The 24,125-nt window shown below is 32.8% G+C and overlaps 2 protein-coding genes across 3 annotated transcripts in view; both read right to left on the reverse strand.

The window, feature by feature from the left end:
- Window positions 1-1,275: 1,275 nt before the first annotated feature.
- Window positions 1,276-19,489, reverse strand: LOC114336401 (sperm-associated antigen 7 homolog). Its single transcript, XM_028286759.2, has 5 exons — window positions 19,293-19,489; window positions 19,082-19,238; window positions 12,948-13,119; window positions 5,628-5,793; window positions 1,276-1,510 (listed from the first exon to the last, which is right to left on the reverse strand). The coding sequence occupies exons 1-5, from the start codon at window positions 19,369-19,371 to the stop codon at window positions 1,383-1,385; spliced, it is 702 nt and encodes a 233-aa protein (XP_028142560.1). The 5' UTR covers window positions 19,372-19,489; the 3' UTR covers window positions 1,276-1,382.
- A 2,315-nt stretch (window positions 19,490-21,804) lies between these two features.
- The window catches only part of LOC114336400 (endoplasmic reticulum-Golgi intermediate compartment protein 3), a 43,423-nt gene continuing 41,102 nt past the window's right edge, over window positions 21,805-24,125 (reverse strand). For both annotated transcript variants that reach the window (XM_028286757.2, XM_028286756.2), the window contains exon 5: window positions 21,805-22,157. In XM_028286757.2, the coding sequence (XP_028142558.1) occupies window positions 21,820-22,157 (338 nt within the window). In that variant the 3' untranslated portion in view covers window positions 21,805-21,819. The remainder of the gene's footprint in view (window positions 22,158-24,125) is intronic.

Raw genomic sequence — 24,125 nt, forward strand, 5'->3', positions numbered from 1 at the left:
AAAGTGGGAGACATAATCATCATTATCATCCAACCAATTTACGTCCACTGCTAGACATAGGTCACCCCAATTGTTTCCACACTTCACGGATTTGTGCCGATTGTTGCCAGTTTTTACTAATCCGCCTGATATCATCTGTCTATCGTGTAGGCGGAGACATGATGGTGTGTGATAATTATAGAGGCATAACTCTATGTGTTGTCCAACGTACCGATTGTACAAAAGACTCCTCCCCTATGCCGAACAAATAGTGGGAGGATATCAGTGCGGTTTTCGTTCTGATAAATCAACAACGGACCTGATATTTACAGTGAGGCAGATCCTTTAAAAACCCTAGAGTTCGGCGTCGACACCCACCACATATTCGTGGACTTCAAAGCCACATACGTCTCAGTTAATAGAGGTAAACTTCTACTTGCTATGGTAGAATTTCAAATACCGCTTCATCTTGTCCAATTAACTGAACTTACACTCACAGAATCAGAGAGCATGGTAAAAATCCAAAACGATTTCTCAAGACCCTTCCATTGCAAAAATGGACTAAGACAGGATGATGGACTATCGTTTCTCTTATTTAACCTGGCATTAGAAAGAATAATTAGAGAGTCCCAGATTAATACGAATGGTACTATCTTTACCAAATCAGTACAAATTGTCTGATACTCAGATGACATAGACATCATAGGTAGGTCCACAGAATCTCTGACTAAAGCATTTCGGTCGTTAAGAGCATCTGCACAGAGAATGGGACTAAATATAAATGTTCAAAAGACCAAATATATCTATTGCACTAGGTCAAGCAACTCGACACCTATAAGAATAATAATAATTGACGACCTAGAACTGGAAGGTGTCAACACCTTCATATACTTAGGCTCGCTGCTAACTAAAGATAACAATGTCAGTGAAGAAATTAAAAGAAGAATAGTACTCGCCAATAAGTGTTACTATGACTTAAGAAGACAGATGGCCTCAAAAATACCTAGAAAAATTAAATTGATTGTCTACAAAACATTAATAAGACCAGTGCTAACATATGGTTCAGAAACTTGGTCACTTACACAGAATGACCAAAAACTGCTCAAACGTTTTGAGCGAAAAACCCTAAGACGAATATATGGAGGCATAAAAGAACAAGGTTTGTGGCGCAGACGTTACAACTTTGAGTTGTAACCAGAGACAGGGGCGAATGGAGTATTGTTCTGAAGAAGGCTTTGGCTCATAAAGAGCTGTAACGCCACTGATAAGGGTGGTTATAGAAAATAAAAACACAAGTATTTTAAAATATTTCTTTGAACTAAAATTACATCTAAGATAATACTCAACAATTAATTTACAAATAAGATAATTAACATTAAATTACATTCGAATTATTGCGAGGTTCAAGTCTCTGAAAGCGCACTAGAGGAACTTTCACTTGGATCGGTATGGAGTTTTTGTTTCTTTTTAGCCATTATGTCAGCCATCGTCTGCTCAATTGATCTAACATCCTTTTTATTTTCACTAGGTACTGAAAAGACAAAATAAGCATTTTAATCACGTCATTAATACACTTCTCCAAGAAATTAACGCACCATCTTAAAATTGGGACATTTTTGATGTCTCATTAATTACAAAGCCTCTACAAAAATATATCAGTTCCCACCTCTACACATCGTTTCGTTTTGTAAAAAGTGGCCATTTAATTTATTTCGAATGACCATTAATATCTAAATGAGCCCATCAGAATCAAAACCTGGTAAATCCTAAATTTGGCTTTTTCCCTTTTTTACACAATTTCAAAGTTCAAGTATCTATTAATCTATAGGCATAAGACTTTTGCTCAAAACCTTCTAAATCCTGTTCAAAAAACCGCTGAAATGTTAATGTAAAATCAAACCCTGCTATTAGATGTAGAGGCAGCGCTGAAAAATCTCTTTGAATTTACTAAAGCTAGATTTTTCACAGTTAATTACTGTGAGTGTGTAGAGAAACATACTGCGGTCGGTCAAGCGAAACGTAGAACAGGGGTTACTGGGAGGGTATCAAAGTTGCTTTCCTACGAAGGTAATTAAATCCATTTACTAAGGCTGAAAATCAGTACACACATTCTAAATTAAATATAAATGAAAGTTATTATAGTCGATCAGCTGTATGACGGGACAGAGCCGGTCGCTCGGCCCCAATAGTCGATTGAGCAATTTTTTTGGCCAGCGTGGATTTACTTGAAATTTTCACAGAAGGTAGGGAATAGTCCAAGGATCGTTTTCTATATTATACGCTAAAACCTTGGGGTGGTTGCCACACCATCTCGGGGGTGGGAATTTGTTATTACATTTTAACCATGTAATTGGATGGAAAAAGTGATTCTAAGAAAAAATTTTGTATACATTTTCTTCGTAAAACTAATATTTTTCGAGTTATTCGCGCTTGAAAATAACAGTTTTTCGACGAAAAAATCGACTTTTTTAGAGGATTTTTTGAGAATACCTCGAAAAATATGCATTTAATCAAAAAAACTGTAGATATCAAAATTGTATCTTTTAGTAACACAAACCAAATTCTTTTCACATAATATCTTTAAGACCAATACAAACCGAGATACGGCATGTTAAAAGTTAGCTTTTTTCGTCAAATGCATAATTTGAAATATTCAAAGCCAAATAATGGGAAAAATTTGCATTTTTCAAGGAAAACTTAAATAATGTTTTTTCAAGTATACAATTAGACCTTTCAAAAAAAAATAATAAAAAGTTTCTAGCATGAAAATTAGGTTAACTACCTTCTTAATTCAAAATTAATCTTCTCCTTTCTGTAGTTCCTTTTATATTTATATTATCGATACACTTAAGGAGTTTGACCTATTTAAAATGCCTAATTTTGGAAAAATTGGAGTTTAAAAGAAAAATTTATTTTTTGCAATTTCGTATTTTTCACCTTTTACTTCAAAATATCTCCGAAAATACTGAAGATACGAAAAAAATTATAAACTACTAAATTGTAGCTTTTTTAATGACTAACATTACCCTGCGCATAGATTTTCATTACAGTGAATAGTTAGCCAGATATAGCTGTTTAAAACCTGTATTTACCAGCAAACACCCACTTATTCGAGCCCTTTAAACCCACCCCAATTAAAAACTAAGGGATCTTACGGAATTTAATTTACAGAGTCTTATAGCTCTTTAAAACCCTTTAAAACTAAAACAAAATCATTTTTGAAGAAACTTTTTATCGCCAAAAATATATAGAATATTTTTCGAGGTATTCTCAAAAAAACCCTCTAAAGAAGTCGATTTTTTCATCGAAAAACTGTTATTTTCAAGCGCGAATAACTCGAAAAATATTAGTTTTACGAAGAAAATGTAAAAAACATTTTTTTCTTAGAATCACTTTTTCCATCGAATTACATGGTTAAAATGTAATAAAAAATTCCAACCCCCGAGATGGGGTGGCAACCACCCCAAGGTTTTAGCGTATGATAGCGGCATGATATAGAAAATGATCCTTGGACTATTTCCTACCTTCTGTGAAAATTTCAAGTAAATCCATGCTGGACGACAAAATTGCGAGCCAAAATGCTTCATTTCCTCAATAGACTATTGGGGCCGACCGACCGGCTCTGTCCCGTCATTCAACTGACCGACTATAATAACTTTTATTTATATTTAATTTAGAATGCGTGTATTGATTTTCAGCCTTAGTAAATGGATTTAATGACCTTCGTAGGAAAGCAACTTTGATACCCTCTCAGTAACCCCTGTTCTACGTGTCGCTTGACCGACCGCAGTATGTTACTCTACACACTCACAGTAATCAACTGTGAAAAATCTAGCTTAGGTAAATTTAAAGAGATTTTTCAGCGCTGCCTCTTGGTCTATATGTCCAGAGTTTTACGAACAATAAAATAGTTTTTTTTTCTTGTATATTTTGTATGTTTTCCAATCAAAATGATTCAATACCTACTTTTAGGGCTGGTTGTTCGAACGGTAATCAAGAAGTTGATTATAATTAAGTACCCTTAACAACCATCAAATAACAACACCCCTCATTCATACGTCAATCAGTTGATTGTAATCAATTATGTTAATTATCATTGTATCATCAACATACTGTTGAGTCCGGGAATCTTTACCCGTGCGTCATCATTTAAAGCATACGAAATAAGTCGATGATAAGTCGGAAATTGAAATTTACTAAACGCAACAGCAAGTGACAGTAAGTGACCGCAAGTAAATTTCAATTTCCGACTTATCATCGACTTATTTCGTATGCTTTAAATGATGACGCACGGGTAAAGATTCCCGGACTCAACTGTAATAATTATTAACATAATTGATTAATAAATCTCATAAACCCAAACAAAGATGACATTGACAGTTGGTGATAGTTAAATATTTGGTAATGATCAGTTGATCCCATTTTTGATTAGCGTTCGAACAATCGGCCCATATTGTATTAATTGCGTATAAAAGCAGTTGAAAATGAGCAATATTATGTGGACTTAAAATCAAAATCTGCTAAATCCAAACTAAAAGTACAAATTTCTGAAGATGTAAGGGGTATGCAGAAAAATGACTATAGCAAATTAGTGTGCCATTTTATGACATTTATTGATGCCACTTTAATTAAGAAGTGCCGGATACTTTTTGGGAAATTTACATTTTTAATGTTTTTTTAGTTTCCTGAAAACTTTCAAAAAATGGATCTAGCAGGTTTTGATTCTATAGGCCTCAAATATCTGTCTTAATTTTGGTGTTGTGAGGTAGTCCCAAGAAAAACAGTTAATCAAAGATTACTTGGAATGGGACTGAGAGCTTACCGTCCGCTTTTGGTGTTACCTTTGACACCACAGCATAATTAAGGCTTGACGCTTAGATTGGCACAGTTAGTGTTACCTTTGACACCACAGCATAATTAAGGCTTGACGCTTAGATTGGTACAGAGCTCGGCAAAAATGGAATGGTCAATGGTATTTTGTCTGCTTCAGTGATGAATCTAGGTTTTGTTTCGGTGACTCTGATGGGCGCATAAGGGTAAAACGTTTTCGAGGTGAGAGACGAAATATAGACTTGGCTGCCGAACGCCATACAGCAAGACAACCAAGCATTATGGTAAGGGGTGCTATGTTTGGGAAGCAGATCACCTCTAGTTCTTATTACCGGCACTCTGACAGCTGGACGATATATTGGTGAAGTACTGCAACCGGTTTTACGTCTTTACCTACAAATATTCCAAATGAGATCTTTCAACAGGATAACGTAAGACCTCATATTGCCTGTGAAACCATGGAGTTCATACAAGAAGATCTGGTATACATATTTTGGAGTGGCCGCCTGAATCAGCTGATTTGTCACCCATCGAACATGTATGGTATGTGGTAGGTCGAAACCAAAATCAATCGCCACGTGCTCCAGCAAACTTAGAAGATCTGTGGCATGCCATTAGAAGAATCTAGAGTATTCCGCAATATGATATAGACCACTTATGGAAGCATTTTTTAGGCTTCAGCTTATTCATGTTGAAATGGCAAGCCAAACTAAACAGTCACATTATAACCAATAAATTTTTGTACCAATAATGTTCTAATGTTCTTAACCTAGATTAAAACTGATGGTGTTTTATTTTGCTGCTTATAATACACTTACCATATCCATAGGATTTATTAGTTTGCGTCTTCATAGCAGCCTTTAAAGCTGCATCCTCACCAATAAGGTGTACATACTTATCTTTATAATTTGAGTTTGGTATGAACTTTTTAGATTTTTTGGAAGAGCATTCTTGTTCTTGGTCATCTAAATTATCTAGTCGTCGCTATAAAAAAACAGTTTACTCTTTATAATAAAATTGATTGATGGAACATGCATTGATATAGTTCTTCCATTGTATCTTTGCACATGCATGAAATTATTCACTAAACACTTTTTATACTAGGTCGCTTTTTTACTCAAAGAAACTAGTATCGCAAAATTAAGCTGCTTGTCAATAATAAGTTAAACACGGATAAACAATATGGCATGTCGTTGATACCTTGTTTACTATGAATTTTGACGTTTATCACTTTCAGTGACAGTGGCATTAGTGCATTTGTTGTAGTTATTGGTTTATTTGTATTTGATTGTTTATTGGGTTTTTCATATTATTTAAACTTTTAGTCTTTGTATATGTCATTGTAATTTTTATTTTCAAACATAATAGGGAACTTGCACATTTTTTATGTTCAGTTTTGTTTAAAAATGAGATTTCCAAAATGCCACGCTTTAAACACTCATAATAACTTAGAAAAACGATCCATGACGTCACATAATTATACTTTATTTATGTTTATGGTTATATTTAAATTATTATTTTAATGACATTTATCGTATACCCGTACATATATCTTATGTCATCTATACCCACCAGTTTGTTGAGATTGTAGTTTGATACAGTTTTTGAAGAAAAGGAAAGAAGGTTTACTATGGAAAATAAAAGAAAACACTATAAGTGTTGTTTAGTGCTATTTTCTAAAAGTACAACTATTAAAAACCCCAATAAAATATTTATTGGATTACCAGCCAATAAGAAAAGCGTTTAAAGTGATTACTTGCATGCCGAAAACACGTTCAAGATATTTCAGTTAATACACAAGGTCTCCATGTATGTCAAGATCATTTTATCGTAAGTATAATATCTGTTGTCTGCTTAACAAAGACACTTAATATTAGTTCGAAATTGTCTTAACAAAAACACTCAAATATTAGTAGGAAGTAGCAACTACCAAAATATTTATAAAACTGAATGTCAGTGTCAAAACGAATGCCAAACCTAACGAATTAATGGCGAGGACATCCAATACTACAATGATAAGACCTCACGACCAATGAGGGCGCGTTTTGGGCTGGCTGTTATAATTTGAATTTTTAATCGTCTTTAGGGGCCAAACGAAGGACAAAAAAAAATTTCTTTTTCTTTGATATCTTTATGTTTTAAATTATGTTCTGTTGTGATTTATTGCAGTTTTTTCGAATTTAAAATTTTATGCAAGTTCCCTATTGTTAGAACGGCTAACTGTTGCTCTCTTTATTTGAATTACTTCCGGTAAGTATTTATTTTTTACGCTAATGAGACCACTAATATTTACCCGTGTTGAGCTGCCCCCCCCCCACTTGCAAAAATTAAAAAACAAATAGCCCTGATTTATGAGCTATTTATGAGCTTTCATATTCCGCAAACTAAAAATTTTGAGCTCGTTCGACTGAGCAGGAATTTAATACTTTAAAGGGCTGACTGAGTCAGCCCCCCACCCCACTACTTAAAAATAGGAATATTGAATCGGTTTTTGCGCCAGAATTACGAGCTATTTATGAGCTCTTGAAATTATATAGTTCCGATTTTTGAGCTCATCCCCTTCACCCCCAAACAACCCTTTAATTGATTTAACTTAAGAGAAAAATGCTGAGAAAACTTAAAATATATCGTATTGCGGATATAATTCCTATAGCTTATATACTCTAAGAATAAACTATTAAATCACGTGCATTTCGATTATTGAGCTACAACCTCTTCGCAAGAAAACCACCCTATCTTCCCGGCTTAAGAGAAAGTTGTACTTAAAATGCACTAAATTAATTATTTGGTGACTACATATCATTTAATAATTTATAAGCCCCCAAATTACGCGCATTTAGATCAGTAAATAGCAATTTATTTTGTATAGTGCAGTCACTGAAGGTAAAAATCAACGATTACCTTCAATTTCGGTGAACCTTCATCGATTTTCACGAAAATTGGTCAGTGGTTAGAGGATACCTCAAGAAACAAAGGTGACATGGTACCACCTTGCGCCTTTACCCTGAGGGTGGATACCGCCTCTTCTCGGGGGTGAAAATTAAAAAATAACTGCACAAATCTATAAAAGAACAAATTATAGGCAAAATTTATTATATAAAGTTATTAAAATAAGTCAATACTTTTTAAGTTATTAAAGATCAAAAATTTTAATTATTCGTGAAAAAAATGCATGTTTTGAAGCGGTTTTTCGTAAATCACTGAAAAACTGTAAGTTTTTACAAAAAAAGTTAATAGTAGTTTAATTCGTATAGCTTATATTCTAAGAATAAACTCTTAAATCACGCGCCTTTCAATTGAGCAACAACCCCTTCGCAAGAAAATCATCCCATATTCCCGGCTTAAGAGAGAGTTGCACTTAAAATAATTTAAATTAATTATTTGGCGACTAGATATCGTTTAATAATTTATGAGCTCGCAAAATATACGCATCTCAATTATTAAATTGCCATTTTCTTTCTATAGTGCAGTCACTGAAGGTAAAAATCAACTATTACCTTCGATTTCGGTAAATCTCCATTCATTTTCACGAAAATTGGTGAGCGGATAGAGGATACGTCAAGAAAGAAAATTAACAATAACAACTTAGCCGGGAGTATATGTCACCCCTTCTCGGGGGTGAAAATTACTTTATTAAAAATAACCCCACAAATCAAGAGAGGGACAAATTCTAAGCAAAATTTGTTATATAATGTTATTAAAATAAATCAATACTTTTTGAGTTATTAAAGATCAAATATTTTAATTTTTGTGTTGGTCTGTACCCATTGAATTGGCAAGTACCTAGCATCTTCGAGCAGGGAAACATAGTGCCCTTTTAGCATGTGTTCCATTATATCTATCAACATCGACTTGTAGTCATAAAATTTTACCAAATTATATTATGTAAACCATATATTATGGGGTTACCAATATATTTAGTGTGCTAGTTTCAAACTACTCGGCAGAATGCACTAAAGATGTTCTGTATTAGAACGAAAACGTTTTGCAATCCATGACATTTTAGATAGTTTTTAAATAAACGATTATATACCAGAATACATCTCGAAGTTATTTACTTCTGTGTGAGTTTTTTTCAAAAAGTATTGATTTATTTTAATAACATTATATAACAAATTTTGCTTACAATTTGTCCCTCTCTCGATTTGTGGGGCTATTTTTAATAAAGTAATTTTCACCCCCAAGAAGGTGTGACATATTTACCTAAATCGAAGGTCATAGTTGATTTTTACCTTCAGTGACTGCACTATAGAAAGAAAATGGCAATTCAATAATTGAGATGCGTATATTTTGCGAGCTCATAAGTTATTAAACGATATGTAGTCGCCAAATAATTAATTTAAATTATTTTAAGTACAACTCTCTCTTAAGCCGGGGAATATGGGATGGTTTTCTTGCGAAGGGGTTGTAGCTCTATAATCGAAAGCCGCGTGATTTAAGAGTTTATTCTTAGAATATAAGCTATACCAATTAAACTACTATTAACTTTTTTGTAAAAACTTACAGTTTTTCAGTGATTTACGAAAAACCGCTTCACAACATGCATTTTTTTCACGAATAATTAAAATCTTTGATCTTTAATAACTTAAAAAGTATTGACCTATTTTAATAACTTTATATAATAAATTTTGCTCTTAATTTGTTCTTTTATTGATTTGTGCAGTTATTTTTTATAAAATAATTTTCACCCCCGGGAAGGGGCGGTATCCACCCTCAGGGTAAAGGTGCAAGGTGGTACCATGTCACCTTTGTTTCTTGACGTATCCTCTAACCACTGGCCAATTTTCGTGAAAATCGATGAAGGTTCACCGAAATTGAAGGTAATCGTTGATTTTTACCTTCAGTGACTGCACTATACAAAATAAATTGCAATTTACTGATCTAAATGCACGTAATTTGGAAGCTTATAAATTATTAAATGATATGTAGTAGCGAAATAATTAATTTATTGCATTTTAAGTACAACTTTCTCTTAAGCCGGGAAGATAGGGTGGTTTTCTTGCGAAGGGGTTGTAGCTCAATAATCGAAATGCACGTGATTTAATAGTTTATTCTTAGAGTATATAAGCTATAGGAATTCTATCCGCAATACGATATATTTTAAGTTTTCTCAGCATTTTTCTCTTAAGTTAAATCAATTAAAGGGTTGTTTGGGGGTGAAGGGGATGAGCTCAATAATCGAAACTATATAATTTCAAGAGCTCATAAATAGCTCGTAATTCTGCCGCAAAAACCGATTCAATATTCCTATTTTTAAGTAGTGGGGGGGGGCTGACTCAGCCCCCCCCACTAAAGTATTAAATTCCTGCTCACTGGAACGAGCTCAAAATTTTTAGTTTGCGGAATATGAAAGCTCATAAATCAGGGCTATTTGTTTTTTAATTTTTGCAAGTGGGGGGGGGGGGCAGCTCAACACGGGTCTAATATTTTCTAACCTACAAATTGTCATTACATTGACAGTACATATCAATGATATTACATATCGACGTACGTTTCACTGAATGTTTTGATTTAACTTTTTTGCAAATGGATCATGACGTTTGTACAAACATACACTGGCGGGCAAAAAATTTAGGTCACTAGATGCCTCTACACGTTTGATGCCTCGAATTTCGTAAATCTGTTGTCCGATTTGAGTGATTTTTTTTAGTATGTTATAGCTTTATTATTTAAGAATCTCAATGTGTTAATATTGTTGTTAGACAGGTAAATGTCATTTTATACCGGGTGTAACAATCATACTGTGTTTTTTCCTTAAAGTTCGGAACACTCTGTGAAATATTATAGCATAGATAAAATATTGAAATTACAACTCAATTGTAGCCTTAGGCTTTCTTAATATTTTCTTTTTTGATTCATTTGCTTATGGTGGATAATAAAAAAGTTGGGTACTTGAACAAATAGCCACGTTCTTCATCAATACAGGGTGTTTCTAAATAAGTGCGACAAACTTTAAGGGGTGATTCTGGATGAAAAAATAATGACTGTTTGCTTTATAAAGATAATATGTCCACAAAAGCTTCATTTCCGAGATACGGGATGTTGAATTTTTTCTTACAAACTGACTGTTTATTTGTTTCTGTAAAACAGGTTAAGATATGCAACTGAAATTTGGTAGGTTTTAAGAGGTAGTTATTGCGCATTTTTTGACATACAAATAAGAATTTTATATTCACCATTGGCGTGCATACGGGTATAAATATTTTAGATACATCCCGTATGCACGCCAATGGTGAATATAAAATTCTTAATTGTATGTCAAAAAATGCCCAATAACTACCTCTTAAAACCTACCAAATTTCATTTGCATATCTCAACCGGATTTAGAGCAACAAATAAACTGTCAGTTTGTAAGAAAAAATTCAACATCCCGTATCTCGGAAATGAAGCATTTGTGGACATATGTTTATAAAGCAAGCGGTCATTATTTTTTTATCCAGAATCACCCCTTAAAAATTGTCGCACTTATTTAGAAACACCCTGTATTGATGAAGGACGTGGCTAGTTGTTCAAGTACCTAACTTTTTTATTATCCAACATAAGCCAATGAATCAAAAAAGAAAATGTTAAGAAAGCCTAAGGCTACAATTTAGTTTTAATTTTAATATTTTATCTATGCTATAATATTCCACAGAGTGTTCCGAACTTTAAGGAAAAAACACAGCATGATTGTTACATCCGGTATAAAATGACATTTACCTGTCTAACAACCATATTACCACATTGAGATTCTTAAATAATAAAGCTATAACATACTAAAAAAATCACTCAAATCGGACAACAGGTTTTGGAAATTCGAGGCATCAAACGTGTATAATTCATCTTGTGATCTAAATTTTTTACCCGTCAGTGTATAATGGAACAACTACAGAATGAAGATTAGATTGTTTCTCAGATAATTTTGGGATATTGAGTTTATTATTTTACGTGCGGTATCCGGGGTGACCAGACGTGATCGTATAAGAAATGAAGACATACGTGAAAGGTGCGGTATTGGAAGGACCTTAGACAGACTTGAAACGAAACAGTTATCGTGGTTTGGACATATGGCGAGAATGAGTGAAGGTAGAACTGTAAAGAGGGTACGGAAAGCGGCATCCGACAACAAACGAAGAAGAGGCAGGCCAGCAAGAACGTGGAACGCAGATATTGGAAAGGCTTGCGTAAAAAGAAATATTGGGTGGAGAGAAGCAGAAAGACTAGCTACTGACCGAAAGGCATGGAGACGTCTGATTTCTCCACTTACCTCGACACCATAAGGTACAAGAGGACGGCTTAAGTAAGTAAGTATTTTACTAATAGGTGAGACATATTTGTGGTAGGATTATTGATATATATTCTGACATAGAAACATGAAAAAATATAATTTGGTGTAACCAATCCATATAGGTACAGTCCGTCTAATTTACTTACCGTTACACGTCATTATTTACGTTAGAGATCTAAGTTGACATTGTTGCTCAATTACAAAAATTCTTGAATACATTTTAAATCAAATACATCACACAGTTTTTGCGGAAGTGGATTATACAGCAAAACAAATTAACATTCAATGTAAATAAATAAAAACTTTAGAAATAGAAAACAAGAATTAATTTATATTCTTACTTTAAAGTACATAATAAAAACAGTAAATATAATGAAACAAATACTTATAGTAAAGAATATAAACAAATATGAAGTGTCATCACCGCAACTGTCAAATAAATGTTACCAATTTATGCCAAAATATCACCTTCGTTCGATTATAGTTACAGTGTATCCCGAACAAATGTGCTTCATAAAAACGCTTTATAATCCATTTATACAAATTAAATGAAACATATTATTGTGTATTTCTACGCGTATATAATAAAATATGCCTAGTGGCTGTAACGCCAGTGTACTCGGCAAAGTGATTCTAAAAAAGAACACACCTACCGCCTAAATATTTCGTGTTGGTATCATGTGACGTCTCGGGCTATTACGCGGATGACGTGCAACGGTAAGTAAATTAGATGGAGTATATAAAGTAAAAGATTTGTGACTAATGACTAAAATGAATAATGTTATAAACAATTATTGTAAATCTATAACATGCTTTGACTAAAGTGGTCAATATATTCAAAGATGAAAAATTAAAAATTGATTTAACTAACTTTTTCAATTAGTCTTCTTTTAACTTCTTCATTCCAAGGTTCACCTCTTCTCCTTGCAGCTAATTCATCTTCACAGGGAGGATATTCTTTCTTGTATACTCTTATATACCTATCAACACCATCAATTCCAAAGGCAAAAGACAGCAGACCACATGCCTCAGCTAATTCATGACTAGAAAGTAAAAAAAAATTAGTAAGTAGTGCAATTTTTGAATGAGATAAAAGAATATGATAAGATTGCATTCTTTTAGCTCTTTTGTAGTTAATCTCTTGCCATAGGTGCAATCCCTCCTGTGATGATCGTTTCACACTTGGTACACGTAGACCCGAATTAGGGCTTAAACATCTTCGATATTAATTTTGCGGAAAAATCAGATGTTTTAAAACATATATCGTGCATTGCTATTCGCTGTGTGTAAGTACTTGGAGGGGATACGAGAAACGATTGTGCACGAATAGCGGAGAAATCTTGCAACATTCTTAAATAATTCATTGTCAGTTGAAATTGTCAAATTGACATATATTTCATATCTACTGTCAATGAAGAACAAAGATTATATGTTGCTCCACAATATTGATATGATATGCAATTATTATATAAAAGTAAATTTAATTACAGTCGGAAAAATGAAAGAATACCCATGAACGATCATATCAAGCACATATTTTGGATTTGCTGCCTTTTTCTATAAATAACAAACGAGAGAGATACATTATTAAGTGTTGTCTACTAAGCAAAAACGTTATCCAAGACATATTCAGTTACATATTTATAATTGACAGAGTGAGACGGCGATACAATTGTTCAACTAAGTTATATTAATTTAGTAGAAAAAACATTAAACATCAGTAGAGATAATGATTGTATAAACTACTATTCGAGTAATCGTGCTGGTCAACTATAATCTGACAGATTCAATTTCTGTCACTTTGACAGTGAAACTGGGTTAGAGTCGGTAGAGTTTATAAATTTTAATAATCAGTCGTATTTATTTGAATAAACTCAGTTCTTTTAAAAGCCATTTTGATATTACATTGTATTTTTGGTTTGGTAGGTATTTATTTAATTAAAATAAGTCAATAAAATTTGTAAGTAATCATCTGTCAATATGGTTAACACATTCACGGGCACGCTGTCATTGTATATGTTACCGTTAAAACCCGAATTTACTAGGAAAAACTAGTTTTAACCACACGCTTTAAACAATTCTAGTTTTAACTAGTCAAAACAAGATTTGACTGCTAAATTCAGTTAAAACTAGAAATCCTGAACGGATTTCATTTAGAGTAGTTCTCTATCGATCTAGAGCAGAACCTCTTGTGATTGCATATCGATCAAATTTACCTGACAGCGACTATTCATTTCTGAATGCAATATAGGTTTCGACACAAGACCCCTCTTCGCTTTTATATTTTTACTCTTCTTCTGTTGGCAGGTTTCACACATTGGTATAAAACTATTGATCATATCAATTGTTATATTTGCTTATTTCCTGGCTAGCACCGTGGGCTGCTTCAATTATGTAAAAAATGTCTTCGGCAGGTACATAATATTTGATGGGATCAATTTTAGAAGCTAGATTCTTTATTTCGCCAACTTCAACAATTCTAAATTGTTTTAGTCTTCGATTTTGTAATGGTTTTTTCTTGGCAGACAGTTCCACATCTTGTACTTCGACCATTAATTTATTGTATATGCTTTTGGTTACAATATTGCAGTGAATTTATTTCTTCTCTGTCTCTTCCATTTGTAAAATCATTTCCAAAACCCGTTTTTTTTTTCACTTTCTTATATCTCTGCTCTCAATCTGAACTTTGATATTATCACTCATGGTGAATGATACACATACACAGTGGTGTAATATAAATAATAAAAACGATGCAAAACAATCAACAGTTGCACACACTAGTTTGCTACCAACCGGCCGCCTTCGTCATTAACACTACCCTGAATAAGCCGTACTACTTGTCTCTTCTCGCAACAATTTTAACTGGTATTCAGTAGTAATTCCAGAAAAAACTATTTGGAACTAGTATAAACTACTCTAAATGAAATCCGTTTGTTTACTAAATTTACAATCAAGATGCAGTAGAAATAGACAAACCAAGACAGGTTAAATGCTACTAGGAGTAGTCCCAAATCATAATTTACAATGTATAAACTTTGGAAATTATGATTTGGGATTTACTATAAATATACATTGTAAATTATGATTTGGGAGTGCTCCTAGTAGCATTTAACGTGTCTTGGTTTGTTTATTTCTTCTACTGCATCTTGATTGTAAATTTAGTATAGTTTTAACTGAATGTAGCAATCAAATCTAGTTTTGACTAGTTAAAACTAGAATTGTCTAAAGTGCATAGTTAAAGCTAGTTTTTCCTAGTAAATTCGGGTTTTAACTGAAATCGGGTTTAAACGGTAACATATACACATATTCTTATGGAGTAAATGACTTCATATGCAGTCATGACTCTGACTCTTCAATCATAGTGTATAAAATTACAGATTAGTATATTTTTACGAATGTGTACATTTATTTGCAGATAATGTCTGGAAAATGATCTGGATACCAAATGATCTGAATTCATTAAGTTTACTTTCATTTAAGTCACTTAATGCAGCTGACATAAATGACATTTTTTAAATTCCTGTTATTATTTACGTCCGGCAACTTTAACATGGAGAAATTCATAATACTATAAATATTTGCTTACTCATTATTTTTGTGTTCTTAATCTATATCAAATAATTAATTACGGTAGTAAAAGTCACATTTATTACCAATAAATATATAGGTCACAAAAATTTTTTGACACATTTACATAGCGAAAAATCGTACGGTGGGGTAGTAGTCACATCCGTTTTTTTACAGTACATATAACTTAGTTAAGAAGTTGTTTTGACTAGAAATTTTTGATTTGATTCGTATGCATATCATCGATGACGCATGGGTATTCTTTCATTTTTCCGACTGTAATTGTTTTTTGCTTGTAGTAGTGCATTTTAGTCATTCATTTTATTTACTACATACAACTGTTTACGTTTTAATAACGTAACTAGTAAAATTTCCGGGAAGATTCGAACGCCGGAAAGTTTCCGGAAATATTGGAAACTTTCGGAAACCTATGGAAATATTGCATTTTTATTAAAATTATTATAATAAATTATACAAATCAGTAGTTAGCTTTACTTATTGTTGTGGTATTACGATTACAGAAAAAATCTGTTCAAAAATTAAATATCCAAAAATACTTAAAATTTATTTAACTTAATTTAAAAAAATACTCTAAATATTTGTTATTAGTCATTAAAATTAAAACTGAAAAAGTTATTTTATTAAAAAATATATTAAAACATACAGTAAACAAACCAAAATTGATTATATAGGAACTTACTTCAGGTAATCTGTACCTATTCCTATAGAGTATTAAAGCAGAAACTTTTTTCTTAACTAATAATAACAAAAGAAACTACAAATTCCTTAGAAATTATAATTTTAAAATATATAAATAAGTAAGAGTATATTCTTGTGAATCAGATACATTTTCTTCACACAAGCTGGACTCTGTATTATGAAGAGAATATAATGAAGAGTCTCTCTCCGTCTCGCTTAATCTTTCATTTTCTGATATGGATTTAGAGTGTTTCTGGTTCCAACAGATGAGTTATATAAAGACTCTCATCACATACCATTTTTCCATGTTTATGATCTTTTACCTAAGTATACCTATCAATAGTCAGTATATTTCTTCTTTTATTATGTATGAAAGAGTATGTGCTATAACTACGCTCTGTTTCAGCGTAGTAATCTGGTAACCCCAGTATTGTAATTGCCAAATCTTTTAAAGAAGTTTTGGTGCACATTCCTTGTCACCAACTTATACAATCTACTGACTGTGCTGTAGCCAAATAAAATCCATTGACCAAAGGTCTGCTTTTGCACAGAACTTTCGTTAGTTCTGTAAAAATGTTTTTTTTTGTCAATAAAGTTGGAACGATTGATTAATATCTTGTCTATACACTGCATAGCTAATATATGCTCTTCACCAGTGAGGCTTTGTCCTGTTAAAGAAGAATCAAGAAAGTTTGCAGCATAGTGCACAGGTTTCACTGCAATTTTTTTCTTTTTTCTAATTTAGATAAGCATTCCTTTTCCTCAGACTTACTGATTGGAAGTAATGGAATATTCTCGGTAAAAATATTTTTTGCATCCTTAAATGCCTCGACAACCTGGGATATTTTAAACATATTGCCTTCCAATCAAGTACCTAATCCACACAAATTTATGTTAGAACAACTGCTACTTTTTGCAACATTATCCAAAATATTTCATCATCCAGACAGTTCGGTTTAACATTCCGTGAACATTTTAAATTTTCTCCCTCTATCACCATAAGCAATAAGCATCGTTAAAGCACTTTTAGACGCAATAAGGTTATTTATACAATTAAGTATTGAACCCCACCTAGTTTTTACAGGAAGTTTTAATATTAAATATAACTTTATTGTAGTTTTGATTTTTTTCTTTTTATTTATTATTTCTTTTTGAAATATTCCCATGCATTATACCTATACTACAATCATAACAAAGATGAACTAGACATAAACAAACCAAGACACATTGAATGTTCGAGGAGCACTCCCAAATAATGATTTACAATGTTAATACATTGTAAATCCCAAATCATGATTTGCAAAGTTTATACATTGTAATTCTCGATTCGGGAGTGTTTCTCGTAACATTCAACGTGTCTTGGTTTGTTTATTAATATGTAGTACATCTTTATTGTGATTTTAGTATAGCTTAAGGCATTTTTAGTATAAAAATAATGAAGGTAATGTTCAAAACAATGTTCCTTTTGTACTTGGAAGTGGTATAGGTTCGCCGGCCGTGTGAATTAAATAGCGTCACTTCCATGTAAATTCAAATTACGTCAATTACTTTTATGTCCAAAAGGCTCTTGGATATATTTTCAAAAATTTTCGGAAATATTATGGAAACTTCTCGGAAACATTCTTGAAAGTTCTCGGAAATATTTTCGAGAATTTTCCATTGAAAGTTTCCGGGAATATTCGTGGTCAGGAGAATATTCCCATTTTTTATATGCGAATATTATCGGAAACTTTCCAATGTTCGCGAATATTCGCTTGGAAATATTCTCAACTCACTAAACATAACCTTAATATTACTTTCTCTTCTTATAATTTTTGTGGGCCATAACCCCATGGGTTATGGCAATTGTCCACTAACCAGGACCAATATGATTGGCCAATATAATTAAAAGTGCGAAAAATGTTGCTGAGCTATGAAACCAGGTGTCGCTTTTCCTAACTTGCACCGTCCCAATATGGAATGCAAAAGTAGCTTCTATAGCAGCAATGTAAAGTTCATTTTCTGCGAGTTTGCCATTTCTTGAAAAATGATGTAACCTATATATTACGCTTATCAAGGTATATACTCGTGGCGAAATATGATTTATTAACAGTTGTAGCTTAATATTGTTAATATCTAGGAGTGTCCAGCAGAACCATCAGCAGAAACAACGGGGGTAACAACCTGGCCAGGCAAAATGTTCATAAAAGTTCTTTTCCAATAGTCCCATTCCTTGGCTGTTGATTGCAGAGATGGATCCCCATCGAACCTCTTGGGTCTTAAAATACTTCTCCATTTTTATGTTGATTAAATTGAAATGATAAAGTAAAACCTGTGATGTAAGGTTTTAATCAACATAAAATTGTACATAGCACTAACAAAATGAGTTTGAGAATAAATTGGCAGTGACCCTAACTTATGTCGAACACTGACAGAGACAGAATAAAGTTGTCTACAGTCGAAAAAGTGAAAGAATACCCATGAACGATCACATCAATCACATATTTTGTATTTGCTGTTTTTTTTCCATAAATAACAAACGAGAGAGAGATTATTAATAATCTGAATAATATGTGTAATAATATTCTTTCATTTTTCCGACTGTACACAATATTTAAAGTTACAGCCAATGCAATACAAGAAAGTTAATATCACATCAAAAACCTTATGCACTGATAGGCTTAACCCATCCGATGGAGTGTTAAGGTGTAGCTTTGTAAATGATGTCTTTAATAAATAAATATTTCAAATAAAACTTACACTATGCTTCTACATATTTGGTCCATGGGTTCAAATTTTAAAGTAAGGTTGGATGTATCCTTAAAATGTGATAAAAGTTTTGCTTCCACTCGATCTTTAAACCGTTTTAGCTTATCTTTTTCTTCATTTTGGCGTCTTTCAATTTCTTCTTTCCTCTCTATAAGGAAAAATAATGATAAATTCCAGTTTGAATTAGGTTGATTGTACTTACTTTTTTTTAACTGTTTTTCTTTTTCGGTTAAACTTGGTGGTTTATCCATTGAATTCATTATTGATCCTAGTAAGTCCATTTTTAAAACTGTTCTTATTGTTATTATTGAGGATATTAAATTAGTTTTTAAAGATTTCAGGGTTGAAATAAAAACACTTGACTTTTAGTTTGACTTTCAAATTATTTATACATAACCTCATTCCCGCTTCTTTTTTTTAAACGATATAAACACAGAACATCAAACTCCAGTATATAACCGCTGTGTCTAGGTACACGCTAACGTGTACTCAAATAAAAAAGTTAGGTACACGCTTAAACGTCATCAAGTCAGTGACGTAATTTATTTAGCGTGTACTACTGGGTTTTTTGGTACACGCTAATTTGAGCCGCGTGTATGCTGTGGTATTAAGTATCTGTAAGTATCGCGAGTGTCAGAGTGTGGTCAGAATTTGTCTAATCGCGTTATGTTTACACTTTAATATTGATTTATAAATAAAGAGCTTCCTTATTTTTACTTGTTTAGTGTGTTTTTTTTTAATTAAGTATGGAGTGTGGACAATTATTTAGTTCTTTTAATGAGTTTAACAACATTCTAAAACAGTATGGAGACAAAAATTCGTGATTGGGTAGCAGAAGTAATAAGATAAAATATACGGGGCGATTGATTAGTGTGATAAAGCTCAGTAGATCCGCTATAGTAATAGATAGCAATAAAAGTTAGTAACAAAAATTTTAGCAAACTTTGAGCTTCATATTACAAAATTAGTTAGAATTCGAGGGGGCGGCAAATTTTTTTGCAAACGGCAAAAAAACAGATTTAAACGGTTTCAAAAAACTTGAGTAGTAAGACAAACAACATTATGCTAAATTAGTAAGTACCATAAATTTTTTAAACAGTTGTACTGACAGTGAACCTTTGCATTTTAACACATTCAGAACGTAATCGCGATTGCCGATTACGGCTAACATTGCCCCTGCCCATACGTAGGCAGGCCTATTGGCGCATACGTACAAGAAAGACATGAACAAAAAAGACTTTGTATTTGAAATTAAAAGTTTCAAGAACCATGCTTTGGCAGTAGATCCTAGCTTGAAGGATGCAAATGCTTCAACAACTCTTGACATAATTTTGAAAAATAAACTTGATGAGATATCACAACAGGACTACCTACAAATATTTCTAACTATCCCAGTATCAGTTGCTTCGGGAGAAAGAAGTTTTAGCAAATTAAAAATAGTAAAAAAATTTCTAAGAAATTCAATGGAGCAACAAAGGCTCACTAATACAAGTATTTGCTTCTAAAAAAAGCCGTAAAATACAATTACCTTTGTAAGGTGGTTTATGAGCAGAGAAAGTTAGTATACCTAGCCCTATATTTTGTGGATTTGCCGTAATGAAGGGAGGGGTTTCAACTTTGATTTAGTCACTTTTCGACTTTCATAATAATAATTTTTAACCGAGTTATTAAGCCTTGAAATGGCCATTTTCGCGTTTTTCAAATTTTAAATCGAGTATTATAACTCAACAAGTCAATTTTAGAGAAAAATTACAAGAGGCCTTTTTGGCTCATAATGATGACCCAAAGAATCTAAAAAAATTTACGAAGTGAAAAAATTCATTTTTTTAATTTGTTTAAAAAATTTTCCGACTGCGGCACCTCCCGTCACTCTCTGTATTTGTTATAAGGAACTCTTTTTAAGTGAGTTTGTGCACGAATCGGAATATGTTACCTAACGGGGACGACGATATACAGCCTGGACTATAAGCTAACAACAAGAATTCAAATTCCGGTCTCCAGTTATGTCATGCGATGCGCGAACTCGGACGTATTTGCGGTACGGGAAGATCCTATCTTGTTATTTATAGTATCATGTCACTACTGTTTGTTTTTAATACTGTGATCACAGAATATATAACCACACAGAAGCGAATCTGACTGTATTTTCCATTGATTTTGTTGGGACCGAAATATTTGACCTTGTGCACCAGTTACAGAATAGAACTTGATGTTCTAAGGAATAAACCATTCCAAATTCGGTAATATTTTTGATAAGTTATTGTTATTAATTAAATATGAAATATAAAATTTAACTATAAAATATAAATAAAATATAAAATAAAACATATATAAATATAAAATTTACCTATAAACAACTGTCACGTCAGTCGCAAAAGTGAGGTTGCACCAGTTACGTTGACACATGAGCATGAAAATTATGTTACCGTTTTCGGCAGGAGTTTCGCTTCTGTATGGTTATTTATTATGTGCTGTGATGAAACTATACTGCGCTCGCTTCCAAGGTAAGCTCAAGCTCAGACGCCTGATCGGTGGGTTTGTCGTGTCGTCGCAGCTTGTCATTGGTTAACCAATTTTAATTAATTTCTAACCAGTGACAAGCTGCGACGATACGACAAACCCACCTATCAGGCGTCTTAGCTTACCTTGGAAGCGAAAGAAGTATAGATGCCATTGAGCGGATTATTCGAAGTTTATGCTTAAAAAAACACAACTTCCGTTTATAAAATTTAATGAAATTTGCCTAATTCAATTTTTTTCTGTATAATTTTTATAGAATGATATAAAAATCTATCCAGTAAACCTGCCACTGTGTACACTCCACCTATGATTGCACAGAGATTCGTGATGAAATGACCGAAAGATCTTTCCTTCTCAGAATATTTTACCATTAAAGGAGAAAGTTCGTACTGGAAAAATATACCTGGCATCCCCGATTCCCCACTCACAATAGAAACTACCTTTTGATGTTTCGTTACTGAGAACTGGTTGGAACTAATAATGGTACCGTCTCTTCTAACATAAGCCGTAGGAACTATTTTTAAATAGTACTGGAACATTGTAGAGCCTAAAAATAAAATAAAAAACTAATTACACAGTAAATCATATTCCTTAAAGCTATTTTTTAGTTTTCTTTAAAGTTGCTTTCTTAAAAGCAATTAGTAGGCTGTATTAAAACCGAACGCTCTTAACTGAATCAATTTGGTTATTGTAAAGACTAAACTATGTTAGAAACTTATAAACTATCTTAAAAACTAAACTAAACTAAACTAAAGTAGACTAAACTATCTTAGAAAGATTAAACTTGTTAGAAATAATAAAAGTAAACTCATCCCCTGTTCTTTCATGTCCAAAATGGTAGGCCATTTGTTTTAGAGCGAAACAGTGGTGTAGTGTGTTGTAAAAACAGGAAGTACAGTTAGTATGGAAGAAATAAGTCGCAAGTACTTAAAATATAAACCAACTGGTCATAACGGCTTACTTTTTAAAGAATACAGCACTACGATGCCTCGATTTTAAGGTTAGATTCACATTAAAATCGAGTGGCATTATTGACAGCAGCATAAAACTACACGGTTTTGATTCCAAGGCAACCATGCTTTTATGTAGGATATATGTACTTGGAAAGGTATAAAATAAAACCCTTTGATCTTAACAATTCTCTGTCGATAGACTAAATAGTTTTATTTTGTGAAAAAAGTGAAAAAGACAGGTTATGTTTCCCACTGACTCAGAGGCGATGCACTATCTCCAGACATGAGTGTCTGTCGTACGACGTCATCGGAGGAACACACCTCTAAAGCAAAACGAAACCAAACTGTCTATTTATGTGGAATTTTAAAGATCCACTTTTGGGATGCGTCAGTGACATCTCTTAAATAAAAGCGAAAAGTCTCAGATACAGAATTCAACATTATAATAAAAATTAAAATGGTAAATAATTATTTAAATCTGAAAACTTTTCTTGTTGGAACATCTTTCTGGTACATCCTCAATCTGTGACTTACAATTTATAAGACAACAGACGACGAATACAGAAAGCGAAAAGGACTCTACAATACGCAGTCACATTCCGCTTTCATTCGTCTAGGAAAAAAGGGTTCGAACGAAAGTTACTAATACTCAAATCTGAGTAAAGATAGAAGTGAAAAAGACAGTTTATGTTTCTTTACAACTCAGAGGCAATGCACTACCATTATTGGCTCCGTGCGTCTCCCCTCTACTTACAGTCACGTGACACGCTGTCAGATTTTGTCAGGACGTTTTAACATTGAGTCTTATGGGCAGTGGTGTCATGGCAAAATTAGCAGTGCGGGAACGCAGTGCCGGAACGCACTGCTAATTTTTGTTTACAAAACCTAAATTCTCTATTATTTTTTTCTTTTCTTAACCAGTGCGGGAACGGCGTTCCCACGCGTTCCCACACCATGACACCACTGCTTATGGGATTATTTTGTTAAACTTGAATATTTTATTTTGTAGTGATAATAACCGAATACAATTGTTAGAATTCATTAGTTATTAATTTATACTGTAATTTATAGTGCAACAAAAATATTTTCTTCTTCGTTAATAAAGATTTATTGACATAAACTGCGATAGTGAGGTTATGTATTCGCGCTGAGCGTTAACAAAGTGTCAAAGCAAAATCGACCGACCTGCTCATGGTTGCGGTTTTTTGAAATTTTATCAGGACGCCTTGTGTATGTTTAAATGAGACATTTAAAAAAAATGCCGTGTCCCGCTAGTGATATTATGTATTAATATAAACAGAAAATAAAAACGCACTTAATCTGATATAAATTCTTCTATTTCCAATATTGATTATCAGTTTGATTTTGTATACATAACCTCACTATCGCAGTTTATGTCAATAAATCTTTATTAACGAAAAAGAAAATATTTTTGTTGCACTATAAATTACAGTATAAATTAATAACTAATGAATTCTAACAATTGTATTCGGTTATTATCACTACAAAATAAAATAGTCAAGTTTAACAAAATAATCCTATAAGACTCAATGTTAAAACGT

The sequence above is a fragment of the Diabrotica virgifera genome, chromosome 8 (assembly GCF_917563875.1).
Source record: "Diabrotica virgifera virgifera chromosome 8, PGI_DIABVI_V3a".
Taxonomy (NCBI): Eukaryota; Metazoa; Arthropoda; class Insecta; order Coleoptera; family Chrysomelidae; genus Diabrotica; species Diabrotica virgifera.

Bases quoted from the DNA above. Each gene is read 5' to 3' on its own strand.
- LOC114336401 (XM_028286759.2), bottom strand. From the start codon at position 19,371: ATGGACTTACTAGGATCAATAATGAATTCAATGGATAAACCACCAAGT. The intron at 19,239-19,292 runs GTAAGTACAATC...TTTTCCTTATAG, and splicing joins AGAAAAACAGTTAAAAAAAA to AGAGGAAAGAAGAAATTGAA. The intron at 13,120-19,081 runs GTAAGTTTTATT...TTTACTTTCTAG, and splicing joins CAAATATGTAGAAGCATAGT to TCATGAATTAGCTGAGGCAT.